This window comes from Xyrauchen texanus, chromosome 12 (assembly GCF_025860055.1).
Source record: "Xyrauchen texanus isolate HMW12.3.18 chromosome 12, RBS_HiC_50CHRs, whole genome shotgun sequence".
Taxonomy (NCBI): Eukaryota; Metazoa; Chordata; class Actinopteri; order Cypriniformes; family Catostomidae; genus Xyrauchen; species Xyrauchen texanus.
The window spans coordinates 18,823,248-18,849,247 of NC_068287.1; the positions used below are offsets into that span (position 1 = coordinate 18,823,248).

General features: G+C 37.5%; 1 protein-coding gene across 1 annotated transcript in view; it reads right to left on the bottom strand.

Moving 5' to 3' along the window:
• Window positions 1-25,602, bottom strand: part of LOC127652823 (guanine nucleotide-binding protein subunit alpha-12-like) — a 56,041-nt gene extending 30,439 nt beyond the window's left edge. The window contains exons 1-2 of the mRNA XM_052139225.1: window positions 24,798-25,602; window positions 10,708-10,923 (exon numbers count right to left, since the gene is read on the bottom strand). Coding sequence (XP_051995185.1) covers window positions 10,708-10,923; window positions 24,798-25,118 — 537 coding nt within the window. The 5' untranslated portion in view covers window positions 25,119-25,602. The remainder of the gene's footprint in view (window positions 1-10,707; window positions 10,924-24,797) is intronic.
• Between the last annotated feature and the right edge of the window lie 398 nt (window positions 25,603-26,000).

Sequence of the window (26,000 nt, forward strand, 5' to 3'; positions counted from 1 at the left end):
ACCAGAGGCGTAGTAAAAAAAGGATAAATATTGGAGATGCCTTTGGAAGATGGAGACAGCTTAAAGCCCAGAAATCCTTTAAAACATTCTGGCAACCCACATGAGCTTCGAGTCTGGGGCGACGCAGACATCCCTCCGATATTTTGAATTTGGACTGCAGTACCCATTTCAAAGGCTTGTTGTCACAATCTCACATATGGCATCTTTAAATTCAACCCAAATCATTATCAAAGGACAAAGATTATTTATTCTAGCCATCACTGGGCGATACACCGATCAGCCACAACATTTAAACCACCTGCCTAATATTGTGCAGGTCCCCCTCATGCCACAAAAACAGCGCCAACCCAGAATGCTATTCTGAGATGTTATTCTTCTTACTACAATTGTACAGAGCGGTTATCTGAGTTACCGTAGACTTTGTCAGTTCGAACCAGTCTGGCAATTCTCTGTTGGCCTCTCTCATCAACAAGACGTTTCCATCCACAGAAGTGCCACTCACTGGATGTTTTTTTGTTTTTGGCACCATTCGGCGTAAATTCTACAGACTGTTATGCGTAAAACTCCCTGGAGATCAGTAGTTACAGAAATACTCAAAACATTATTTTCTTTAGGCAGCATGTTTTCTATTCATTTAAGCACAGACTAAGTGAAGTAACAAACTGTTTTAGCTGTTTTGAAAGTAGAAATGATGTGGGTTGTGTTGACTTTCTATAGATAATGTTTTATTTATTTATTTCTAAAAAATATCATTATTATAAATATTATTATATCTTTACATTTATAATTTTCTTTAGTTCTTAATTTTTAGGCTATTAGTAATTTCCCACCTGCTGCCATAGACAAATACATGTGATGGCAAATGGGACTGTTGGAGATGGTTAATGTTTGGATTAGATTTGGGAAGGTGGTTATATAAGATTTTTTGATCAATGTTATTTTAATAGCTTATAAATAAGTTTTCCGTGTTTCAATAAATGACTTTAATTTTTAAATCAAAATTAATAAAGTAAAAATATTCAATGACCCTCAGCAGCCCTATGTGATACCTGTGCCTTTCCTACATGCGAATGTCTAGAGTAAACATTGTTATATTATACAGATATACACTGGCACAAACAGATTTTGCTCTTATGGAAAGAAATTGGTACTTTTATTCATCAAAATGGAATTCAACTGATCTCAATGTATAGTCAGGACATTAATAACATGAAAAAGTACTATTTCAATTTGATTTTTTATTTACTTTTTTTTTTTTTTTTAAGTATTAAACTACTTCAAATTGTTCTCATTAAAAAACCTCCACGTGCAGCAATGATAGCTTTGCAGATCCTTGGCATTCTAGTTGTCAGTTTGTCCAGATCCTCAGGTGACATTTCACCCCACACTTCCTGTAGCACTTCGCATAGATGTGTAGCTGTCTTGTCAGGCACTTCTCAGGCACCTTACCTTCTAGCTGATCCCACAAATGCTCAATGGGGTTAAAATCCATAACGCTCTTTTCCAATTAACTGTTGTCCAGTGTCTGCGTTTCTTTGCCCACTCTAACCTTTTCTTTTTGGCTTTTTCTTTGCAATTCTTCCCATAATGCCTGCACCTCTGAGTCTTCTCTTTACTATTGTACATGAAACTGGTGTTGAGCAGGTAGAATTCAATGAAGCTGTCAGCTGAGGACATTTTAGGCTTAATTTTCTCAAACTAGTTACTCTGATGTACTTATCCTCTTGTTTAGTTGTATATGGGCCTTCCATATCTCTTTCTGTCCTTGTTAGAGCCAGTTGTCTTTGAAGATTTCATAAAGGTGTACACTATGGTCTTCAGTTTATAGAGAAAGCGGTTTATTTTTTTACCTAATATTGACCTTAGGTCTATTGCATACTGTGGTAACTATAAAAAAAAACACAAAGACAATGTTAAGCTTCATTTAATGAACCAAATAGCTTTCAGGAGTGTTTTATATAATGGCGAGTGATTTTCTAGTAACAAATGAGCAATTTAGCATTATTACCCAAGGATACGGTGTTTGAGTGATGGCTGCTGGAAATGGGGCCTGTCTAGATTTGATAAAAAAAATGACATTTTTCATATAGTGATGGTGCATCAGTAATGTCCTGACTATACATTGTGATCAGTTGAATGCCACTTTTGTGAATTAAAATACCGATTTCCTTCGAAACAGCTAAATCGGCACATTATTCCAAACTTTTGGCCACCAGTGTATATATACAGAAGCCGAACTGTGTGAATTTGAAAGCACACAATTTAGGCTTCTAAATTTAATCGATGCCTCAAAAATATATAGATAAATTATTATGCCAATCAATAATTAATGTCGATATTTTATGACACACATTTGAAACAATGTGTATTTTAACATTTACTAACTGGCCCTATTCACTTTCATTGTAAGTGTCTTACTGTAACTCAGATTTGTATTTTTTTAATAATTGAGGGCTGAGTCAAATTCTATAGAAGAAAAGTCATACAGGTTTATAAAACATGAGAGTGAGAATTTGCCAGAATAATTTTTTTTGAGTGTACAACTCCTTTAATAAAACCTATAGACAACTGACTAAACACGAACAATAATTCCAAGCTTTTGACAGAAGAGGACATGCATTGGCTTCTGGTTGTGTTTATGTTTTGCTGATGTCTACTGTAGGCTGACTGTGGTATTGGGGAGGTGAGGCGGTCCCTGGAGATCTACGCTGCAGCTGCTCAGGAATGTGAACTGGGCTGCTTATCTCAAGCTCTTCTGAGGACTGCTTATGTTCTGCTATAAGCCATCGCTCCTAGCCTGCTCAGTAAACAAATACACCCTTCCTCGGTATGGATTCAATTTATATATTTTGGATTGCCCATCTAAGACCATCAAACAATTCAAATGGGCCCCATATTTACAGAGTGGAAACTGAAAAAAATAGAGAAGCAGGCCCATGCCTGGTGAGAACTCCATGAGGCATCATAAACTACTTAAGATCCTCCTTAACATTTTTGTTTCTGGGAAACTACAACCCCAATTCTGAAAAGGTTGGGATAGTATGAAAAATGCTAATAAAAACAAAAATGAGTGATTGATGATGAGTAAATTATATTCACCATTTGCTGTATTGAAAGCACTACAACCAAATATTATATGATGTTTTACCTTGTGAATATATATATATATATATATATATATATATATATATATATATATATATATATATAAATAGTTTTTTTAATTATTTTTTTAAATGTAAAGTAATTTCAAATCAGATGATTGCAATATGCTCCAAAAAAGTTGATAAAGGGGCAATATAAGACTAATAACAATTTGACAAGTTTAAATAACAAGACGATGTGAAACAGGAGATGTTAAACAGGTGAGGCAATTGTGTCATAGTACTGTATACTGAATAAGGAGCCTCCAAAAACAGCCTCAACCTTCAAGAGCAAGGATCGTTCAAGAATTGTTAATTTGCCAATCTAAATTACAGATCTGTGTGAACACCATGAATGCGGACAGATATATAGAAATTTTGGAGCAACTTCTACAGCCATCCAGCACCATCTTTTCCAGGGAAGTCCCTGCATTTTTCAGCAAGACAACTTCAAATTGCATGCTGCCCAGATTTCAAGTGGATGGCTGAATAAGCAGAGTGCAGGTGCTAGATTGGCCTGCCCACAGCCCTGACCTGTCTCCAATTGAGAATGTGTGGTGCATTATGAATACATCATACGGCAACGAATACACTGTACAATTGTGCAGCTAAAGACCTACATAATGGATGAATGGGGGAAATTCCACTTTTTAAACTTAACAAACATGTGTCTTCAGTGGTCAAATGCTTAATAACTGTCAGAAGAAATGGTGATGTTTCACAGTGGTAAACACTCAACTATCCCAACTTTTTTGGAGTGTGTTGCAATCAACTGATTTGAAATTATTGTACATTTTCAAAAAACAATAAAATAAAAACATTGAAATTCACAGGGTAAAACATCATATAATGTGTATTTATAGTGCTTTCAATATAGCAAAGGGTGAATATAATTTACAAATCACAAATCTTTGTTTTTATTAGCATTTTTCATACTTTTTCAGAACTGGGGTTGTACACACAGCATGGTTGCTTGGTATGCTGCGAGCTGGTAGAAACAGAAAGAATATTGTCAAACATCTTGTACATTCACAATAAAATGGGTTAATAAGGAGCTGAACAGTACCCATCTTATTTTCAGCCATGTGGAATTTAAGACACATCCCAGCAAAATCAATCTCCCTGTGGAATGTTGAATGCCGCCCAGCTTTTGGGTTGTGGGGGTATCTTTCTTGGGTCACGTTTTGAAATAACGTTCTTCCTAGCTGGGGAGGTTATGTGAAACTTGAAATATGTCTTCATTATAGCTCTTTGTGTACATGAGATAACAATCCAACTAATGGAATGTTAAAGCAGATATAAAGGTGGTCTATTTGTACAGCCAGTGGAATGGGACTCTAGTTAAATGTGCCACAGTGTGCACGGAGGATAAGACCCACTGTCCCCTTTGGGAAGGTTCTCTGTGTAAATGAAGTCCACTCCCTATCTTATACACTTAGTACACTTGTACAAAGAGACATGATTACTCCTCCTGGCTGATACTTTTGTTGGCAAAGGCTTGGCTTAGATTTCCACCTATGAAATATGACTGGATTTTCATATCATGACAATTGTGGGCAAAAGAAAAATGATCCATGAAATGTACTTATTACACAGCTTTTTTAAATACTCAATTCTGATTGGTCAATGGAGCCATCTAGATCTGAAATGTTTAGTACCAACCGCATATCCACGTATCAGACCACTTATCCAGCTGTTGCGAGCCAACTTTCCTGCTTCTCGGATCACTATGTGAGCTCTACAATTAAGCTCATAAATTAATGGCAGGTAGTCTCGTAATAACATGCATAATGAGCAATCAAACGTTTATTAATGACAAAATATTTGTAGATTTATTTCTTCTAACATAATTACAAAATTTCAATGCAAATCATGTATTTGTTTTTTGGCAAGCAGTTTTGTAATAGGCTGAAAAATGACAAGTCAGATGGTAATTTTCAAAAAATAAACACCAACATAACTCTGACGCAAACAGAGGTGGAATTCTCAGATAACTACAGGATCTCAATGCAAATCAATATTGTATGTCCATCTATTTATTTAATTGATTTGTAGCCATGTAATAAGCGGAATAATGTACAGTAAACCGGTTGTTAATGCAAAATAAACCCCTTCATGGTAATTCAAGCCCTGTGGGGTTTATTTTGCTATAACATCCGGCTGACTGTATATTATCCCTTACATAATTCAGCAGTCCATCATCAATTAATCCATACATCCATTTCATGTCCTTGTAAAATACACAACACAAATCATAAAATATATTTAAATCATTGCGCTCTGACATGATGTAGTATTACAGTCATTTTCATTACTAATTGTACTGCAACAATGCAAAGTCTCTTTATGATTTAATTTTCTTGAATTTCTCACAAAGCGAGTTGAGATTGGTTTGCGATTTTTTTGTCCCATTTACATCTATCCTGTTGAATTTCTTCTTAATTATAATTTTTTATTATTTATTCTTTATCTTTCCTTTGTTTGTTATTGTAAAGCACATTGGTCAATGGTCTATTGCTTTTAATCATGCCTTATAAATAAATTGACTTGCTTTTATGCTACATTTATGGATTTGATCCGGACATGATTTTTGTGAGATTGACCCAGTTATGGCTGTACATCTCCTAATACTAGCAGAGTAAAATTGTGATTACACAGCTATATATTTTCAGTTTTATACCAAAAAACAGATAGTTTAAAAAGTTTTAGGAAGATTAATCAATAGAGTAACAGATTGTCACTTTACTTGAGATACAAGTGACCCACCAGTAAACCCTCTTTTTTTTTTTTTATACCAAAAAAAAAAGCAACTACAAAAAAAAAAAAAAAAAAAAAAAGTGTACTTCAAAATGCTGGTGTATTTATCAGAAAGGGATTTATGATGGCTCTGACTCAACCTGTGGTGAAGCAGCATTGCACAGACAGATCTATTCGTGGCTGAGAGCCAGTGTGGTTTTTCGGAGGACAGCAGTGTCAGCCTTCTACAACAACAGCAAAGAAACTTTTGTTTCCAATCACAATATCACCAGAACCCCATTCCCGCTAACGTCCAGTCTTATGATATTGGCAGCCAAACTGACAATGGACTTTAGTATTTCAATATGTTAATATCAAGGTCTCACACACATTAAAGCCTGTTTTTACCTAAAATGTGCCTCATAAACAAAAATGATGGGAGATTATGCTGCTTTCAAGTGCACTTCTGAAGTGGTAATTACAAGTACATTGCATTCGAGTGCTTTGTTTTTGGAAAGAACAGGAAACATAGACAACGGCAGGTTCATTCATGAATATTTCTTGAGGAACTTTTACTTTGACATGATAATCCATATTACTTAGTTAGCTTTGCTGATGATAATGGAATTTTTGTGAAATACAAGCTATTTTCAGGGTGTGAAAATGTACAACATGTATCAAATGGTTGCTGATATGCATAAATGAATATGACCGAAACAGCAAGTGCTTACAATTAGCTGCATTTACAAAAATGTATAAATTACAACTGTTATTCACAACTGAAACATACTCTCCTCCACCATGTTGAATGTTTACATGTCCTCCCAACTCAGAAACAATTTTTGTACTATAATTAATCACGAGCTAAAGGTTTGCTGCTGGGTTCAGACGCATTCTACAGTAACTGCCGCTTTGCAAAGTCTACACTACATTGTGCCACTCAAGACTTAAAATCAGACAAGAATTTTATGGGACCTTGATAAAAAATTATCTTCAGATGCTTGTTGCTCAAACTGGGATCCTTTGGAAAGATATGCAGAGCATAGGTGCTACACCAAGAAACATTACAACCTACCACATTTTACACTTATTATTTGTGTTTCTGGTTTTGAGAGATAGTGTCATACTTCATCCCTATCAGTACATTCACATACACTTTAAAATAATAATTTGTCTTTTTGAAATGTCATGTAAACACTTCTGTTTGAATGAAATCATCTCAGTTGGACTAATAGAACTAGATAAGCAGCAAATAGGTGTCATTGAAGTGCAAAAGTGTTCAAATGTATTTATTTGTCTGCTTCATGAAGTTGTGGAAGTTCAGAAGGACTTGATTTTAAAGATTTTCAGTAATTGTCTTTTCTAGATCTGAAAGTTAGAGTATGCTTTCCTATTACAATTAACTTTTTTTTTTTTTTTCCTAAGTTATCAAGAAAAATTTGATTCCTCATGATGTGACCACATTGGGACCCATGCACTTAGGTACTTTTCTACAAGTATCATCTATCATGTATCAACTTATCTAAAAGTATCAACCTATCAGTATCACATCTATCATATTTAATGGTCATCCAGATTTCTGACATTGATTTAAGGTTGCATAATGAATCTGGGCCACATTCCTCATAACGAGCTGCCTGGAGAAGAACTGTCTGCCTACAAAATATTCTCTGTTAGCTAACAGTACTGTTACAAACATGGTTTAAGGCATCTAGAGAGAATGAGTGGTCTCATTACTGCCGTGTGGGTCAAAATTGAGTTTTGACCAAATTGGGTCTCATAGACTATGATCTGTACTGTGACAGATGGGTTTGGCTCAACTGTGCTCAGATTCAGAGAAAACTGCATTACAGTAACTACACCACCCAAAACCAAGTAACTTTAAAGCCATTTTTCTTATTTTCAATGTTGGCATAGTCATGGTGTTTTGCCTTTGTAGGGCAGATTTATGTAGAACTTCATTCCAACACTAGAGAGAGTTTCTTTTAGGGAAAAAGACCAGCTTTTACACAGGCACACTTTTGTTTGGGGTAGAAACAAAGCGAATGTGAAGGCCAGGGTTAATGCTTTGGACTCTTGTCAGTGTAAGGAAAAATTTGTTACTCAGTTTGACAGGCTGAGCACTGTAATGTCCTCCCACTCACAGTTTTAAGACTGGACTTACAAACAAGCAGGCTTTCACAGAGTAGAGAGAACAAAAGAGTCTGAGCAAGAAAGGGGCACAAACCCTTTGGCCCAGATGCCCAGATCGACGTAATAGCCCTTAGAGCATCAGTAGACTCATGTCTCCAACAGAAAGTAAAGAAAGTCGGGACAAACTCCACAGACGTCATGCATGTCTCATTAATGTAAAAATATGTAAATAATGCCTTTTAAAGCTAATTGCAGTGAAACATTTTAAATCACTTGGGAAGGAGCAGGTTCAAATTCATTTTACCCTAGTATGCAATAGGAATTTTTTTTCACAAAACAAAGAAAAATAAGTTATATGGAACAATCTTCTGAGAAAATTTCCTCCGACTATATTCAAGCAACATTATTCTACATCAGATCAAAAAAATCTGATCAAACTTTAAAGTTTAGACGTTACTTTTCAAGTTTCAATTTGAGTTTCACAAAAAACTATTGTGACATTTAGAGGATTGTATATTAAAATTAAATATTTTATTCAAAGCAGATTACAAGTATACATTCTTTCTAAAGAACATTTCCTTGAACAATACTGTCTGGGTCTCGTCATTGTAGCGATCAGCAAAGAAGGGCTAGTGATGTAAACCCTTTGGACATACAAATGCAGAGTCTTCCAGCTCTGTCAACAGATGAACTTCAAAATCTTTGTCCACACATCAAAGCCAAAGACAGAAATGTAATTATTTAGCAAATTATAGCCATCTGTTCTCAGCCTTTGAAATTAAGTGACAGCATCAAAAGTTCAGGACCACAGACACTGTGCAACTTTATCAAAATAAATTAACAGATTCTGGGGACATTTTAATCTGTCCAATTTTATGTGGAGATGTAGAGTTTATAAAGACTTTAAGATTAAAGAATGATCTTTCTCTCTATAGAGAACAGGACAAATGATATTGAGACAAACTTTGATGTAGGCTTGACAAAGCCTTGTCAGATACAGAGATGTAGGTCTATGGAATTTTGAGGATTTTATATAATTTGCTGTGGGAAAACTGTTAGTATGATCAGTTAGAAAAGACATAGCAGCCCGATTCAGAACCAACAACATTGGTGAATGTAGCTTGAAAGCTCATCAAAGCACTGCATCAACAATACATTACAAGACGATCACTGTCAGACATTAAATCCTCTGCTGTGAATAATGTTCCAGTATTTTAGGTGCTTTGGAGAGATTAAAGTCTTTTGCTGATTCTGTCTGAAACTGCTTAAATAAAGAGTTGCAGTAAAATATGTTTAAACTGCGTGATGTCATGAACTAGTCGTGTTCCCACGTGTTTTGAGTGCGCTCTGTGCAGAAAGGATCGCCTTGAGACTCCCAAGCTCTCTGTTTACATTGAAGTGTGTCATTATGCATTCAGGATGCGTATAAATGGTTTTGTGCTGCTCTGTATTGAAGCCTTTCTTATTTTTTTACTAGGATAGTTTTGTGCAATAAGACATTATCATTATTTAGCCTATTTATTAGTTGCAATGTTGAAATGCTGTGCTTGGTGTCCACATATCCCTCTGAAATGCATCTGATCAGGGTCACGTGATCGCAACAGAGTATATTATACATTATACACAATGTTTTATCACAAACTAGTCGTTCAAACAATCGACCGACTAGTCGATTATGAAAATTGGTATTTCTGCAGATCCCTAAACAATATAATGATAACAAATAAGATGTACACAAAATGACTGAACTGAAATAACAAAGAAAAGGTATTTTACACAATTCGTTAAAAAGTCACATTTCCAATCCATTGAGAAGGCTGTTGAAGATTGACATTGCAACTGACACTAGGTGAAATGACCACTTCGGTTAATCAGCACAAATTTAGATGCCGATAAAAATGGTCCAAAATGGTGTATAGCTACAAATAACTGATTCAGAGTAGCTGATATTTTAGAATAAAATCTTTGAACCATCAAACAAACAGAGAAATGTTTACCATTTGCTTTCAGGTTTCCTCACTGACTATCCTGTCCTCCATCCTGCTCCAGTGACCTAGTTCTTCAGGACTCTCCACAAAGCTTAAAAAATCATAAAGATTTAGAGGTATTGTGACAGAGACATGCAAGTAAATTGCATCGCTCTAGTGCACAGTAAGAGCGATTAAAGTTTGAGAGACTCCTGTGCACAGCTTCTGAACTCATTAAAGTCCTGTGGCAGCATACGCGCTGAGCCAAAACACACATAAATAAGTAAGTAAAGCTTCCTCTGCTTTTCTGCACTCAGCAGGTTTAATTAAGGTCTCCCTGTCTATGGCTTTAATAGCTGGTCCACTGAAATATTATTTTATTTCCTGTACCCTCCTGCCATTCATTTCAGCATTAAAAACACACAAGATGTGGTGCTTAAACTCTGAGTAAGTTTGTCCACTCAGGTGAGCACATTTAAGGTGTTTTTGTCTAGTGGTTGAAGATCTGCCCTACGTACTAAAAGGTTTGTAGGTCTGAACCTTGCAAGGTGTTATGCATGAACTATTCCATCAATATTGTGCCCATGTGCAATGCATTTACCCCAGGTAAATAATACATTATTTGACTTTTAAGAGGAGACTCGTGACCAACTACCCAAAGAACTGTGTGGTACTTCCTCATTATTCAGATGGCACAGGTTCAGGAAATGTGTTGTGACTGCACTTACCAGTTGAAACTCACTCCGGCGCCCATAGGCTTCCTGGATTCCGCTATCATTCCAGAGTGCCTGCAGCGCTGGTACATACAGCTGAAAAGTGCAGGGTTCAACAGGCACGCCTGCTTTGTTTTCAAAGGACATAACAAACATGCCATGCTTCTCGTTCTCCGAGTTCTGCCAGAGAACACCAAGCTTGTCGCGGGCATCCACCAGAACCCGCATGCCCTTTATGGAAGAGAAAGACAAAGAGAAAGAAAGAAGGGAGATATGAATCCCACATTTGCTTGTCTGGGGTGTACAATGTTAACAGGTTGTTGAGGTTATAACAAGATGAAGAAATTCTCAAAACAGTCAAATAATGTCTATAAAAATACTGTCTTCAAGTTCACCAGCAGCACACTTTAAACCTGCAAAAACCTGTCTACCTTTGTAAATCTACTATGCTCAATTTTAGATCAGTAACCAATTTACATTTAACTTCTAAAGTTCTAAAGGTAAAGTCATTAAGGCTTTTTCTAAATAAAAGTTCATAAGCTAGCTCACTGACAACACGTTTTCCATATCAATGTCTATTAAGGCGAGAAACATACTTCATGCATGTGCGTGTACGCAGAGCCCATGGCCAAAGCATGGCCAACGCATTGTCAATTTGTGGTACAGCTGAACATGCGTTACTGTGGCAGTAACAAACCTCAATACTCATTGGGGTGATAGAGTTACCTGGAAAAATTTGTGACATTAAACTGGATGCGTTAATATTCGGGTAAGTTGCTATAAATATATTGAATTTACCTAGGGCTGGGCAATATGGCAAAAAATATTATCACGATATTCTTTTTCATATCATTCGATATCGATATTTATCACGATATTGAATCACATTTGCACATTGCATATTTTTTTTTAATTTCCAAAAAAAAGAACACAAAATCCTAAAGTCTAATTAGTTGGGTGTTCAGACACCGCCAATGCAGTGGTGTCTCAGGGATCTTCTATGAAAATATTACAATATTTTATAGAGTTCAATTGAGTGCAGTTGGATATGAATGTTAAAGATGATCTGTTCATTTTTAATCATAATGACAGTATATATATATATATATATTTTTTATTTATTTATTTATTTTTTCTCTTTATATTAAAAATTATTTTCATATTTCTTTACATACAGATATCCAAGAATGGTGGCATAGAAGCCCTTGTGACTGAGGAATTATACTGTATGGGGGTTAAGGGGTATCTCCAGAGAGAGAACATTTTGAAATTGTAAAAGTCTGAATGGACCATTTTTCTATTTTCATTAAAGTGAGAAAGACTAGACTACAAAATAGTAATTGTTTTGTCTTTCATCCTTGTCAGAGATGATGACATCTGAATAATTTCACAAAATTAGAACAGAAATCTATGTGTTTATTATTAAAGGCTTCGAACATGCTGATTATTAAAACTAAATTTAGAAAGAAAAACGTTTTGGTCTAAAGGCGCTCTGGAAACACGCACCTCATGATTACGCACATGTGGGGAAAAGAGGAAGAGGGTGCGGACTGGGACAGGGCCTCAGTGAAGCATGTTTCAGTGCTAGAGAAAAATATTCAAGAATACAGCGCAGAAAGATCAGATATGATGTAACCGGTACTTGTTGTTTTGTCGCGCTGCTCACTAGAGACGATGAGAGGGCGTAACTGTCGACATGATGTCTTGCAATCAAGATGGAATCAATCTGGGGTCCGGATCTGGAACACGGTGACCTGCGTAGCGGGGGCAATAGCAACTTCATACAGTCTGAGTCTGTGTTTCCACTGACGCAGAAGAAATCCGCACAAAGCCACTCCCAACGCTAGGGAACCGCTTTCCCCACGCGGCTACATTTTACAATCCACCTTACGAGCTTGACACTCGGTTTCAATAGGAATGAATTGAAAGCGCTCGCTCACATTCTCTCATTATGCGTCAGTAGAACAAGAAAGCCAAACTGCTAGTGTTTTTAGCAACATGCATGTCTAGATGTAGAACATACAGGCTAAATATCGAAAATTACTAAAAAGCTTATCGTCGATATCGTGGAGTTTTTTTATCGCGATAAATATTGATATCGTTTTATCGCCCAGCCCTAATTTTATCTTACTTTCTCATCTTTCAAACTGTTGCTCTGTAACTCCCTGTAGAAGCGGACAGTTCACATTAATGTCTGCAATAGCGCCCCTTGCATCAAAGTTGAAAATGGAACTTGTGTTATGAATTGCAGTCTGACACATTTTGGAACACAACACACAAAAAACGAGCATGCTTAGCCACTAGCGCCCACTTTTACACACTGCGAAGAAGTTCCAGCTTTAAAAGTGACGATTTATTCACCACTCATGCCATCAAAAGCAATTGTAAAAATGAATGGTTTAACATCAGTAAACATCTGTTGTGATTTAAAAAAATTATAGTCCAGCCCCAAACTCATACCATTGTCAATATAGTTGTGTGGGGCTGGACAGGTCACTCAAAAAAGACGACCCACTCAAATGTTATATTGTTTACATATTTTGAAGAAATCAATCTATGAATGGCTTTCTCCCTGCTGAAAAGGCCAGCACTGCTGGTCAGCAGCTTATGTTGTGTTTTGGGTGTTGGACCCCCAGCATAGGATGCTGTACTGACATAACCAACAGGCTTTTAAACTAGCCTGACCAGCTTCATCAGAAAGACCATGCTGGTCAACCAGCTTCACCAGCTAGGCTTTGCTGTGAAAAGCATGGCTATGCTGGTCAACCAGCTAGACCAGCTCTAACCAGCATAAACCAGCCTAGACCCACATGGGAATTGCATGCTGGTTAAGCTGGTCTTTCCAGCAGGCCTGCATATGAAGCGGGAATATGAGAAAGTATTTTAACATAGAAAATGTACACACTGTACATTTTACAAATCTTTTTCAGATTTCAGTAACTTTGGGCACTCTCATGAACAACAGCGTGAACAACACCAGTACATAGAAGTCAATAAGAAAGTTAATAAGTCATAACAATAATACTCATAACAGAGGTCATTTACATAGAACTATAAAATGCAGTAACAAAAACAGCCTGTATAATTCTAAGGGTCAGAAAGAGAGAAAGTGAAATGGGCATGCACAACTATGTACATGACAAAAGATTTTGGTGAGAGAAACCTTGGGGGAATGTTGCAGAAGTTTAGTATATGGTGCCTTAAAATACAGCCTACTCTCAATATTAAATAAAACAAATCTGCTCTTGGACATTTTTTGAAGTGTGCTTTTGGGAAAGATTTGCTTTTGCCAGAATCAAAATACTTTGCTCTGAGCCAAACATGAAAAGTCTCCAGAAAGCTCTGTGGAGGATAGCAAACTCTGTAAAACTGAACTTCCACGATGAGCCTCCTCGCTTGCAAGCATACCACCAAATACACACAACCCTGAACAGAGCCTCTAGCAATAACTAGGAGGGTTGGGCTCTGTGGAAGAGCAGAAATATCATGAGACATTTTGTAAATGTAACATAAGGCCATTGACTTCTCTTGATAATGAGTGCAGTACAATCAACCAAGGCAAATCCTCCCTTGCAGCACATTTCACCCTCTTTTAAGAGCGGCACAGTAATAACATCCTGATGTTCAAAGTCCCAGAAGGGGTTACTGGTCCTCTTCTTCTGCTGTACAGAGCAACATATGAATCATCTACACTAGCACTCAAATATGCCATGGGCAAATGTATGCTACAGTAAAAGTGCTACACCAGCTTTCGTCTCAGAAGAAGATACATTGTCCCTCGGGCAGGTGTTTTGTGGGTTGTGCCCCACTGGATCTTCACTAAGAAAAGTCTGATTAAAGCCAGTCTTGGCTTGATGGCTCCAAAAACTGTAGTTTGTCCTCATGTGCAAGAGATCTGTATATTAACACAAGGCCGATGCATTGTAGAACCAATAAAACAGCAAGGCAGCAACAGGAAATTCATGTGGTACAGTTCTGTTAGTCTGGCTGTCTCCTCCAACTCCCGAGATTCTCCCAGCTCCCCAACCCAAGATTCCCGTAATCATCAAATAGCTCACAAATGTAAACAGTTGTTCGTGCTTCATACCTCCCTGTTGGCGGTTTAATGCTCTTAATAGATGGCCTTTGTCAAGGACTGTCAACCAAAGCTCCAAGAGTACATTCCTACAGGCCAAAATCTTGTCTCACTTCTTTAACTCTTTTTCTTATTCATGTTTTCCCTTGTGCACTCTTTTTTGCCAATATTTGTCTCCAAGAGGCAGCCCCAATCCAAAAGCCACCTACCCTCCTTTGAACTTTCACCCGCTTCTGGCCGCCACAATCTGGGAAGCGTAGACGTATTCTCTTGTCCTCCCTGGCAGTCAGGGTGAGAGGAGAGAGAGCGACAAAGCTGCTTTATCAAAGCGAAGAGGTCAGTTACAGGGCTTCTAATCTCTTCCTGTGTTATGGCAAAGCCCCAAAAATAGCTCCAAAATACACCAAAACCTCATCTCACCACAAGAAAGGCTCCAAGTGTTTCTTGAAAAGACAAAAAAAAAAAAAAAAAAAAGAATTTGGTATTTGTTTTGAATGGCTCCTTCGAAAGTGAATTTTGGGCTGATGCTTTTCTTAAAACTTTAGAAAAGCCTAAAAGGTATTTTCCATGTGATACATTTATAAAACCCCACAATAGATAATATGCAATATTCTCTTTGTTGTTCCACAGAAAAGGGGGATTTTCTAAATGTCCTCTGAAAAAAAGCTAATATGTTTCACTGCCATCACGATTTCTGTTGAGAGACACAGCAGACAGAGAATCGGTAGTCCCTCATCTTATAGGCAATTGGCAGGCATTGCATGTTAGGCACATAAATTAGGCCAGTGGTGGTAAAGGCAGAACAGTGATTCTGCAGTGTAAGCAGATGTGAGGAGCGGTCTGGGCAGCTGCTCATGGGTTCCCTACCGCTGAGCAACCAATGCTAAATCAGCAACAACTCCTTAGCCATAAACAAGCCGCCTCTGAAGGAGCCTCCCAAGACTCCAGTCACAGAGGAACTCTCCGATTTATCACACAGGAAGATGGGCTTGATATATGCTTGTTCCCAGTGTCACCCTTTAACCACTTCCTGTATCCTCCCCTGCAAACATCTTGTGAGCAGAAAACTAATTTATTTTAACCTTTCTGTGTGTCAGGGAGCAGCTTGTTTGGTGTGGTAGAACTGGATTATAACCTACTCTTTGCTCCCCCATACACACTCACTTTAGTATAACTGATCCACATTCTCGGCAGTTAATAAATACCACAACTATTTTCTCAAGGATGTAGTAAACAGAGGAAATGCTTCGCTGCCAGCAGCGCCCCCTTGTACAAGAGAGGAGGGAGATCAAGAGAGATTTGAAATTGGGAAACTGACTCTTTGAGAGTTAGAATGATGAGTGAAAGGTGCTGGGGGCCAAACAGATGTGAGATATTATTGCTGACCTAACACACCATATCAGTCTCAGGTCACTCTTTAGATTAGTCTCCCATCAAAGATTGCTCTCTTAAGAGCCCCAAAGAGCTAACAGAAATTAACTGATAATTAGTTATTGATCTAGGAAGTAATAAATTCTTACACATAAAGTTAACCAATTTAAAATGGTTAAATCCATAAAGAAATGATTGTGGTGCATCAAATCATTCATCTGGACTTTTAAAACATCATGAAACAACTAGGGTTGAAATTTTCTTAATCGACAATCATTATCATTAACAATAGTATACTGTGAGTGAATAGTATACTGTAAGTCAATATCGGAGAAAAATTCCTTACTGTAGAAGAATAACATAAAAACATGAAATAGCCACTGAAGTATGTGCATGTAGCCTATTGTTTAAAGGGATAGTTTAACCAAAAATGAAATTTAAGTCATTGTTTACTCACCCCTGTGTTATTATAACCCCATATGACTTTCTTTTATTTTCTTAACACAAAGGGAGAAATTGTGAAAAAAAAATTCTCAGTGATGTCATATAATGATTTGTGGTGACCACATTTTACAGCTTCAAAAAGACACAAATGTATAATTCATAAGTCTAATAAATTATTCCATGAGACATACGATAAGGTTTGGTGAGAAACAAACCAAAATCGAATGTATTATTTAGTGAAAATGAGATTTAGAGCACGTTGCAGGGGAGAGCAACAGTAGTTATGTAGCACGCACAAAATGGGGCATTCAAGTGAAAACTCTTTGTTTCACAGTCTGCATAGGCCACCAACTCCTATGCAGACTGTGAAACAAAGGGGGGGCGCCATCTTACCCAAGGGGGTTACCAGAAACTCCAGGGGGTTACCAGAAACTCCACCGGTTGTCGCACGTTATAACCCGAATGCAGTCGCGGAACACAGACGATCACCTCACGCTCGCACCACGCATTGCATTATGGACCGGTGCCAGTTAATAGCAGATGGGGTTACCGGGCATGACAGCAAATTTAGAAATCACGCGATCGACAGAAAGTTCTTTGTTTATTACCAGACAAATTAGTACTATATTCATACAATAAACACTATTTCACATTGATTTTCTGTGCAACGATGAATTATCAACAATGGAAAATGAATAGTATCCCATATCTGTCATGAACTCTGTTTCACAGCAAGCAATGCGGCCTCCAAACATGGTTGCCCCGGTTCCCACAACACATTGCACTACCTCGATCCCAATCACCTGAACTGAACAGCCTCATAACACCTCGTCACCACAGTTATGACTGCACCCTTTATAAGAAACCCTGTCACATTTTGTCAGTGCAAAGTATACGCTCTATTCCTTGTGTCTAAGATAACAAGTTAAAAAGCCTTCATAGTCTGCCTGATCTCTTGTTATAGTACTATATATAGTGCTATAGCCTATTTTGACCACGAGTTTGCATCTAGCTCTGTTTCCTGTGTTTGCCAATCATCTGACCTTCTGTCTGAACTGATTATTGGATTTTGCCTGCTGTTTGAACTGTACTATTGCCTTATTCACATTAATCTGCCCTTACTGCACTTGCATCCTACTCGCCTGGTGTATTTTCGGACAATATACGTATACATAAATTATTATACTTGTTATTTCAACTCAAGGTTGCGCTGATATTTCAGTGATTGATTTGATTTACATTTGACATTGCTAGCTGAAGAAACAACATGGAAGTAAACTATAGCAAGTGTAACACATGAACAGTATGATATCACTAATGCAGGGTTTTTCCTGGCTCAAAATGAGGCAGAGGTGGTACCATACTGATAAAAAAAAGTGACGTTAAATACATGTAAACGTTGGCTTTGCATTAATACACTACTAATGACCTGGCAACTGAATACTAGTGTTAATTTTGTCAGCTGTTATTTTATTTAGTCTTCGTCTTAATCCTGTGTCAAATGTTTATTTTTTATCATATTTAGTTAATGTAGTTTTAGTCATTGAGTCATATTGACATTTTAGTCACTGAACACTGTATTATTGATAAGCATTCGTCAATGTTGTCTATCCAAAATATATATATATATATATATATATATATATATATATATATATATATATACATACATACATACATACATACATACATACATACATACATACGCAAAAACGCATTACTGGAAAGGTTTGGAAGAAGTTGAGAGGACTATCTACTGGACCTTTGCCACTGTAAAGTGGCTGAAATGAAGATCAAGATATCTGTAAAATAACCAATAATGTGATCAGCACGCAGGCTTGGATTTGCTCACACGACTGCAAACCTCTGTGATTGTTTGTCCTAGTTTTTCATCAGCTGAGGAAAAGTCTGGACTGTGGTTGCTCCAAATTTGTATCAGTAAAACAAACATCAGTGATGCTGTCATCATACTAAACCCTTCAGATGGATGGGCTGAACAGCTGGGTGATGACAATCGGTCTAATGGGATGACTGAATCGCCATTGTTTGCAGCATTCGCTGTCTCTGCACTGAGGAGAGGCATTTCCTCTGGCTCTGTGGACTGTGCGATACTGAGAGCCCACAGAGACTACCATTGTGGAGCTATTCCAATCTAACCTTGACTTCACCACTGAAAACAAGGTCACTAGACCATTCTCAATCCAATTCACACATATTTTAGACTGTATAATATAAGTATTCACATCACTTGCTTTCCTCTTATTAGCCATTGTCCTACAAAAACTGTTTGCCCCAGTAATGAGCAACTGCTTTATGGCCTGTTCACTCCAGGACTGATAGGACTAAATGACAAAAACACTGAGAAAATAGTTTCTCATAAAAATGATTCACGTCACTTCTAAAGCTACATTTTTGTCATTTGTAAAAAACCTATTAAAACCTAATAGGAAACCTATTAAAAAAAGGTGAACTATAAAAAAACCCTGGGCTCCAAATAAAATGACAATTTAGAACTTCATCATTCAGTACATTTTCTGTACTCTGATAATCTATGGTTACATTTACACAGTCAACCAATTCGATTGTTTTCAAATTCAACTTCAAACTGTTGTTTTTTTCAGTCAGTATGCTTACATGTGCAGTTATAATCTAGCTTCAGCCAGAAGAGGAAGCTGAGGAAGTGAAGCTCCTCCAAAATCCCCACATGTGGGCACAGGACTGATGTGTTGCCGGTCTATCCATTCATCTTCTTTCAGCTCTGTTTGGGGTGCTTTCAACATACGTGAATCTGTTCAGATTTATAATAAAGCCAGTTTCTTCTCACTTTTTACAGACTTTCTTCAGCAAAAAGGAAGTTCACAATTCCATATTTTTTGTCTGTCCATGTGTTTTAAGAATGTACACTTTTGTCTTCCAACGCAGAGGCCAATTGTAGTCCGAATAGCATGTATACATGCTATACAATCAATGAGCGTATGTGAAAATTCGAAGTTTCGAATTTTATACTTTCAAAGTATACTCAATTTGACCTTGCGAGCAAACACGGTTTACGCCTGAGTGCTACAACTGCTATGAGATGCTGGATTATTTCTCTTCAGGAGTTATTCTATTAGAAGTCCTCACACACACGCTCTTGATGTGAACATCCACTGTTGTTGTATGCACCTTCATCTCATGTTGTTCAATGGCATTTCCATCATCTTCTTGCACTTCTTTGTGAAAGCAATGGCCCATCGGTGAGTGTTGCCACCTTGTGGACCCACTAATTAATGCAAATAATTCCAGGCACATGCGCAAACTATACAAACAAAGTATGTGTGGTTAGAAAAATCATGCCGTCTAGCGTATATTGCTCAAGCACTGTGCTGATGTCAAAATGTACTTCGCTCGCCCTATACGCATACATTGGCATAACCATAAAAACTAGGGCTGTCAATCTATTACAGTTTTTAATTAAATTAATGAAATGGTCGCTTTGCATCTCATGGGCAGTATGGTGGGGCATTCAGCTTCTCTAGTCATAAGCGCTGTGTTTTTAGGATGCTCTGTCATGTTAAATGTATCTCAATGATCCCTCAATTCTATTGTGCTAGGGCCAACTGTCTTTGAACGCAAAATCCTATCTCAGGAAGGCTGTACTTCCTGTTGAATTCGTTGGTTTGATTTTTCGAGGCTTGTTGCCTGTAAAGCTGGAGCACTGACTGCCCTCTACTGCATCAATGTGGTACATCAAACTTGAACCAATGGTGGAACATTCCTTATTACAGAGTTCAAGTACGGATCGAGGGCATGATTAATAGCATGCATTTTTTTAACACTATATTTTGCATATAATTAATGCGTTAAATCGACAGCCCTAGTAAAAGCCAAAGTATACAATGGGCTTATAAAGTGTTTCCATGGCATTTAAAAAACAAATTATTGTTTTAGTCCATGTAAACATACTGACTGACAACTGGCACAGATCAGATTGTGTTGCAGACATGTAAACACTTACATTTATTAATTTGGCAAATGCTTTTATCCAAAGCGACTTACAAAAGAGGAAAACATAAGCGAATCTTAAAGGGTTAGTTCACCCAAAAAGGAAAATAATCCCATAATTTACTCACCCTCAAGCCATCCTAGGTGTATATGACTTTCAGCCAAACACAATCTGAGTTATTTAAAAAAAATATCCTGGCTCTTCCAAGCTTTATAATGGGAGTGTATGATACCTTAGATTTTGAAGACCAAAAAAGCGCAAAGATTGTGTTTAGCTGAAATAAGAAAGTCATATACACCTAGGATGGCTTGAAGATGAGTTTTTTGAGTGAACTATCCCTTTAAGGAGACAGTGGTACGAAAAGTGCCATATTACAAAGTTTCGCTAACATCGGAATAGTAGTATTACAATTTTTTATTTTTTAGTGACTGTTTAAGTGCTCATGGAAAAGATGTGTTTTTAGCCATTTTCTGAAGACAGAAAGAGAGTCAGTTTCACGAAGGGAGTTGGGAAGGTCATTCCACCAGCATGGTACGATGTAGCCAAAAGTTTGTGAAAGTGTTTTGGTGCCTCTTTGTGATGGTGCAACAAGGCGATTTTCCCTTGACGACCGCAGGCTTCTAGTGGGCGTGTATCTCTGCAGAAATTAGATTCGTTTTTTTTTTTTTTTGCCCTCTGATGTGGTTCTAAATTCGAAATATATCTGGCATCTGGTCATCTAATATACATTTAAACACTCTCCATCTAAAATGTAGTTGTTTATTTTAGAAATGCTGAGGTTATTCACATCTACAAATTACCTACAGTATTACAATAAACCATAAATATAGTCACGCACAGAAGCACCAACTCCGTGTCTAGCCATCCGTGGTCAAACCTGTGGTAATTATATCAATGTTCGTACAAACCCAGAGGAAAGCACAATTCACTGATAGGAAGGGGCAGAACAATATGGGCTGTATGGTGGGACATAGGCTACATGTAAACACAGTCAGTTATGTCTACAGTAAATGTAAACAGATGAGAGAAAAAAAAATCAGACATCCATCAAATTATCAGATCTGTGCATTGCAATGTAAAAATACAGTCGAAGTGAAAAAAAACCCATGGTAAACCATTCAGAAACACAAAACTTTGGGCACATTCTTTGTGGTCATTTAGTCTTTTCACTTAACTGGCAGGGCAGTGAGTGGACCATGTAATCAGTACCAATGCATACATTAATTCGGTTTCATGCCACTTGTTATAAATGTCAGGATAAATCACAGATTTATTCTCGTATATACCTAGGCGCTCCAAAACACTGACCTCAACATATGCTTTTAACACTAATGAAAGAGACGAGAATTGAGAACTGTATTATAATTTTTCCTCCACTTACTAGACAATCTGTGGTGAAGGGGTTTATTGAAAATAAACTGAGATGACATCATCTCCACAAAGAACGCTCAGTTCTGCTGCTTTGCTCCTCAGGTCCTTCATGGGGTTGGAAGAGGATCTGATCACAATCAGCCTCAGCCGAAACAAAGGGAATCTTTTAGTTCTGTCTCAGTTGTGTCCCTATACAACATAGGCTGCAGGAAAGACTCTTTAACTGAGACCCGCAGACAAAAGCTTAAACAAGACTAGTCTGGCTATGGGAATTATTTGTGGCATGATTCGATGTTTAATAGTTTGGCCAATAACTCTTTGGTTGATATGAATCTTGAAAGGAATAACATTTTGAAGTCTGTTTCGGCAATGTCCTGAGAAAATAACCTTTTTCTCAGTTTTTTTCCATATAAAGCAAAAGCCTTCCGCTGAGCCATACCTCTGATCTAACAGCACTGCTTTTGACCAAAATGTGGGTAAGATAACAAGACCAAGGATAAAAACCTTTCTGATTTCTGTTTCCCATTGAATGATCGAGCATCATAGTTTGCCAGAATACAGAAATATTTATGTTTAAGGGAGAAGAAAAGTATTTTTCCCTACTGAAAATATCAGCAAAGCTGGCTACCAGTATATGTTGTGTTTTGGGTGCTGCTCCCCAATGTGAGATGCTGGTGGCCAAAGTTTAGCCAGCAAGACTTCTTTGGTCAAACAGAAATATTGTGCTGGTCAACTGGCTCGATCTGATCATTTTCACTGGTGGTACTCCGATCAGCCACAACATTAAAACCACTTGCCTAATATTGTGTAGGTCCCCCTCGTGCTAACAAAACAGCACCAACCCACATCTCAGAATAGCATTCTGTGATGTTATTCTTCTCACCACAATTTTTCAGAGCGGTTATCTGAGTTACCATAGACTTTGTCAGTTCGAACCAGTCTGGCCATTCTCTGTTGACCTCTCTCACCATTAAGGCATTTCCATCCAAAGAAATGCTGCTCACTTGATGTTTTTTGCTATTTTGGTGGCACGAAGGGGACCTACACAATATTAGGCAGGTGGTTTTAATGTTGTGGCTGATCGGTCTGACAGGGTTATATGTAACTAAAGGTTGTTTAACTAAATCAATCTTACAAAAACGATGATAATGAGAAGATGATGTTCAAATAAGTTTCCATTTTTCAACAAATATCATGTTCATAAAAGAAACATGGCACTTGTGCTTGTTAAATTGGCTTCAGACTAGCAGACTCTAAACAACTAGATTTTGGCTGAGGGTGTAACACTTGCTGACTGTTTTGCTGAGATCTCGCTCTCTTCAGTCAGAGGCATGACACACTTGCTGATATAAAATGGTAGATGGGTGATGACTTCTAACCCCCCCATGACATATTTTCACCCCTTTCCCATTAACAACGAACTATGAGTCAAGCTACTGTAATTAAACACAGGAATCTTAAACAGAAAATTCTCAAGAAATACCCAAGATGAATCCCCTGCATTTTGTTTTGTGACAGAGTAGATGCCTAAATCAACTGTCACAGCACTTTGGGGCTAAATGAATTAGTCAGATAAATAATAAGGAAAATTGAACAGCTAGATCTGAACATCTAGATTTAGGCTGATCTAATAAATATGAAGTGTATGTTAAAGGAATATTCCAGGTTCAATACTAGTTAAGCTCAACCGACAGTATTTGTGACAATGTTGATTACCACAAAAATTTATTTCGTCCATCATTTTCTTTAAAAAAGCAAAAAATAAAGTTACAGTGAGGCACTTACAATGGAAGTGAATGGGGCCCAATTTTGGAGGGTTTAAAAGGCAGAAATGTGAACCTTATAATTTTATAAAAACACTTTAATTGTTATGTTAAAACTCATGTATTATTTGAGCTATACATTACAGTCATTTCAGGGTTTGTTGATAACGAAGTTGTAAAACAACTTTACACAGAAAAGGTTAGCAAGCGATTTTTTCACACTAAAATCATGTTAACACACAACCAGTTTATGTGTTGTGTTGTGGCTTTTCTTTTAAAATAGTGAGTATTTTAATGTTTACATTTTGGCCCCATTCACTTCCATTGTAAGTGCCTCACTGCAATCCAGATTTGTGCTTTTTTACAGTAAAGCATGGACGAGTCAAAAATTATTTTAGTGGTAATCAATATAATGCCATAAATGCTGTTGATTAAGCTCAACGTGTATTGAACCCGGAATATTCCTTAAAGCAGCTAATGTGAATCTGCATGTTTTGACTGTGTGCACTGATTCATTTACATGCACAGACATTGGGAATTAGTTCTGAGTGTAAAAACTGTCTTTATTTGTGTTTATTATTTATATGAAGAATGCTTGTTTCACAGCAGGAAACTTTTGTGGAGTAGACCTTTAAATTGCTTTAGCATAAATTAGCACATAACTTTTAGGTTTTAATGGCGTAAAGCAGTATTATTATTTTATTAAGAGTATTAATGATTACAGAATCTGAATTTATTTGTGTTCCTCATGTAAATTTGTGTGTAACATTTTTTTATTGTGACAAAAGTGGGTCACAAAATGAAACTGGCAACTTTTGTATATTAGGCCTTTAAATAACCTTGGCACTGACTAAAACTTACTGTAGTCTAACTCAATATAATTTTTCTCAAACTAAAATAATTGTATTATTATTATTAATATAATAATTACAATTATTGTACTAATTTTCTATATTTCTAATGCTCATGTCTAGAGCAATGGGTGATGTTTATCTATATATTTGATCTAATAATCAGTTCTAAAGTTACATCATAATTTGAATTAAGTTATTTATAAATAACACTACAACCAAATGATCATCCATGTGACCGTTACCTTGATGATATTCTCAAAGATAGCATCCCTAAAGTCGAGCAGCGCTCTCTGGTCGAACACTTTTCCGTGGATGATCCTCATTTGTTTGAGAAATGTGGATTTTCCGCTCTCTCCGGCGCCCAGCAGCAGGATCTTCACCAGGCGCCGCACCGAGCGCCTCTCGCGCACAAGCATAGCATCGATCTCGCGACTGCGCCGCTTCGCCTCGCGCTCCTTGTTGACATCGCGGTCGCGGGCTCGTTCTTTCCCGTTACTCCTGTCGTCATGAGCGGCCTCCGCGGGCAGTAGACACCGGCTCAGGGTGCGCACCACGCCAGCCATGCCTTACGGTTAAGTCAACTTCAACACGGTTAGTTCTCACCTGATGTATTCATTCAAGTGCCAGAGAAATTCAGTTTATGTTTTATACAGATAATACATAGAGCAGACTATGTTTTCTCCGGCGAACAGCTATTTGTGAAGATTCCCCTAACTCTACATTGATAGAACGTCACCATAATCCGCATTTGCTTCCATTATAAAGACATTACTGAAGGAAAACAGTTAACACTGATGAGGTCCTTCCCCGGTGTCGGCGACCACTTTTGTCCTTCGTTAAAGTGAAGACAGCTGCCAAATAAACAAATCCCTTGTTCGTCGTAATGAAAATCTTAAAGCAAAGTTGTAAATGTGGTCAGTAAATGTTATTTAGATCTAAAATGTGTATTCCCTTATTGACTTAAGGCGATGTAAGTCCCAAAAGCTTACTGTGGAGGCGCGCGAGAGACTTTGTGATGTTTCCTCAGTCTTGGGAACTTTCTTCTGACGCCGCTCCTGCTGTTGTGAGCAGCGTCATCAGGGGGCGCCAGCGAGGCTCCAATGGGCGGTAATAAGGCAGAGACAGATTCCTATGAGGTGCCCCTAGGGACATTATTCAGAATTACCATGCACATACATGTACTTTTCCTCTCACATACACATATGAAACCAAATTCATTCACATACTATAGTGAAATGCTCACACTCATACAAGTGAAATGCTTTTACAAACACAACTGAAACGCTCTCATACATACAACTGAAAATATTACGCTCACACACACAACTGAAATGCTCACACACACGCAACTGAAATGCTCACACACACGCAACTGAAATGCTCTCACACACACAACTGAAACGCTCTCACACACGCAACTGAAACGCTCTCACACACGCAACTGA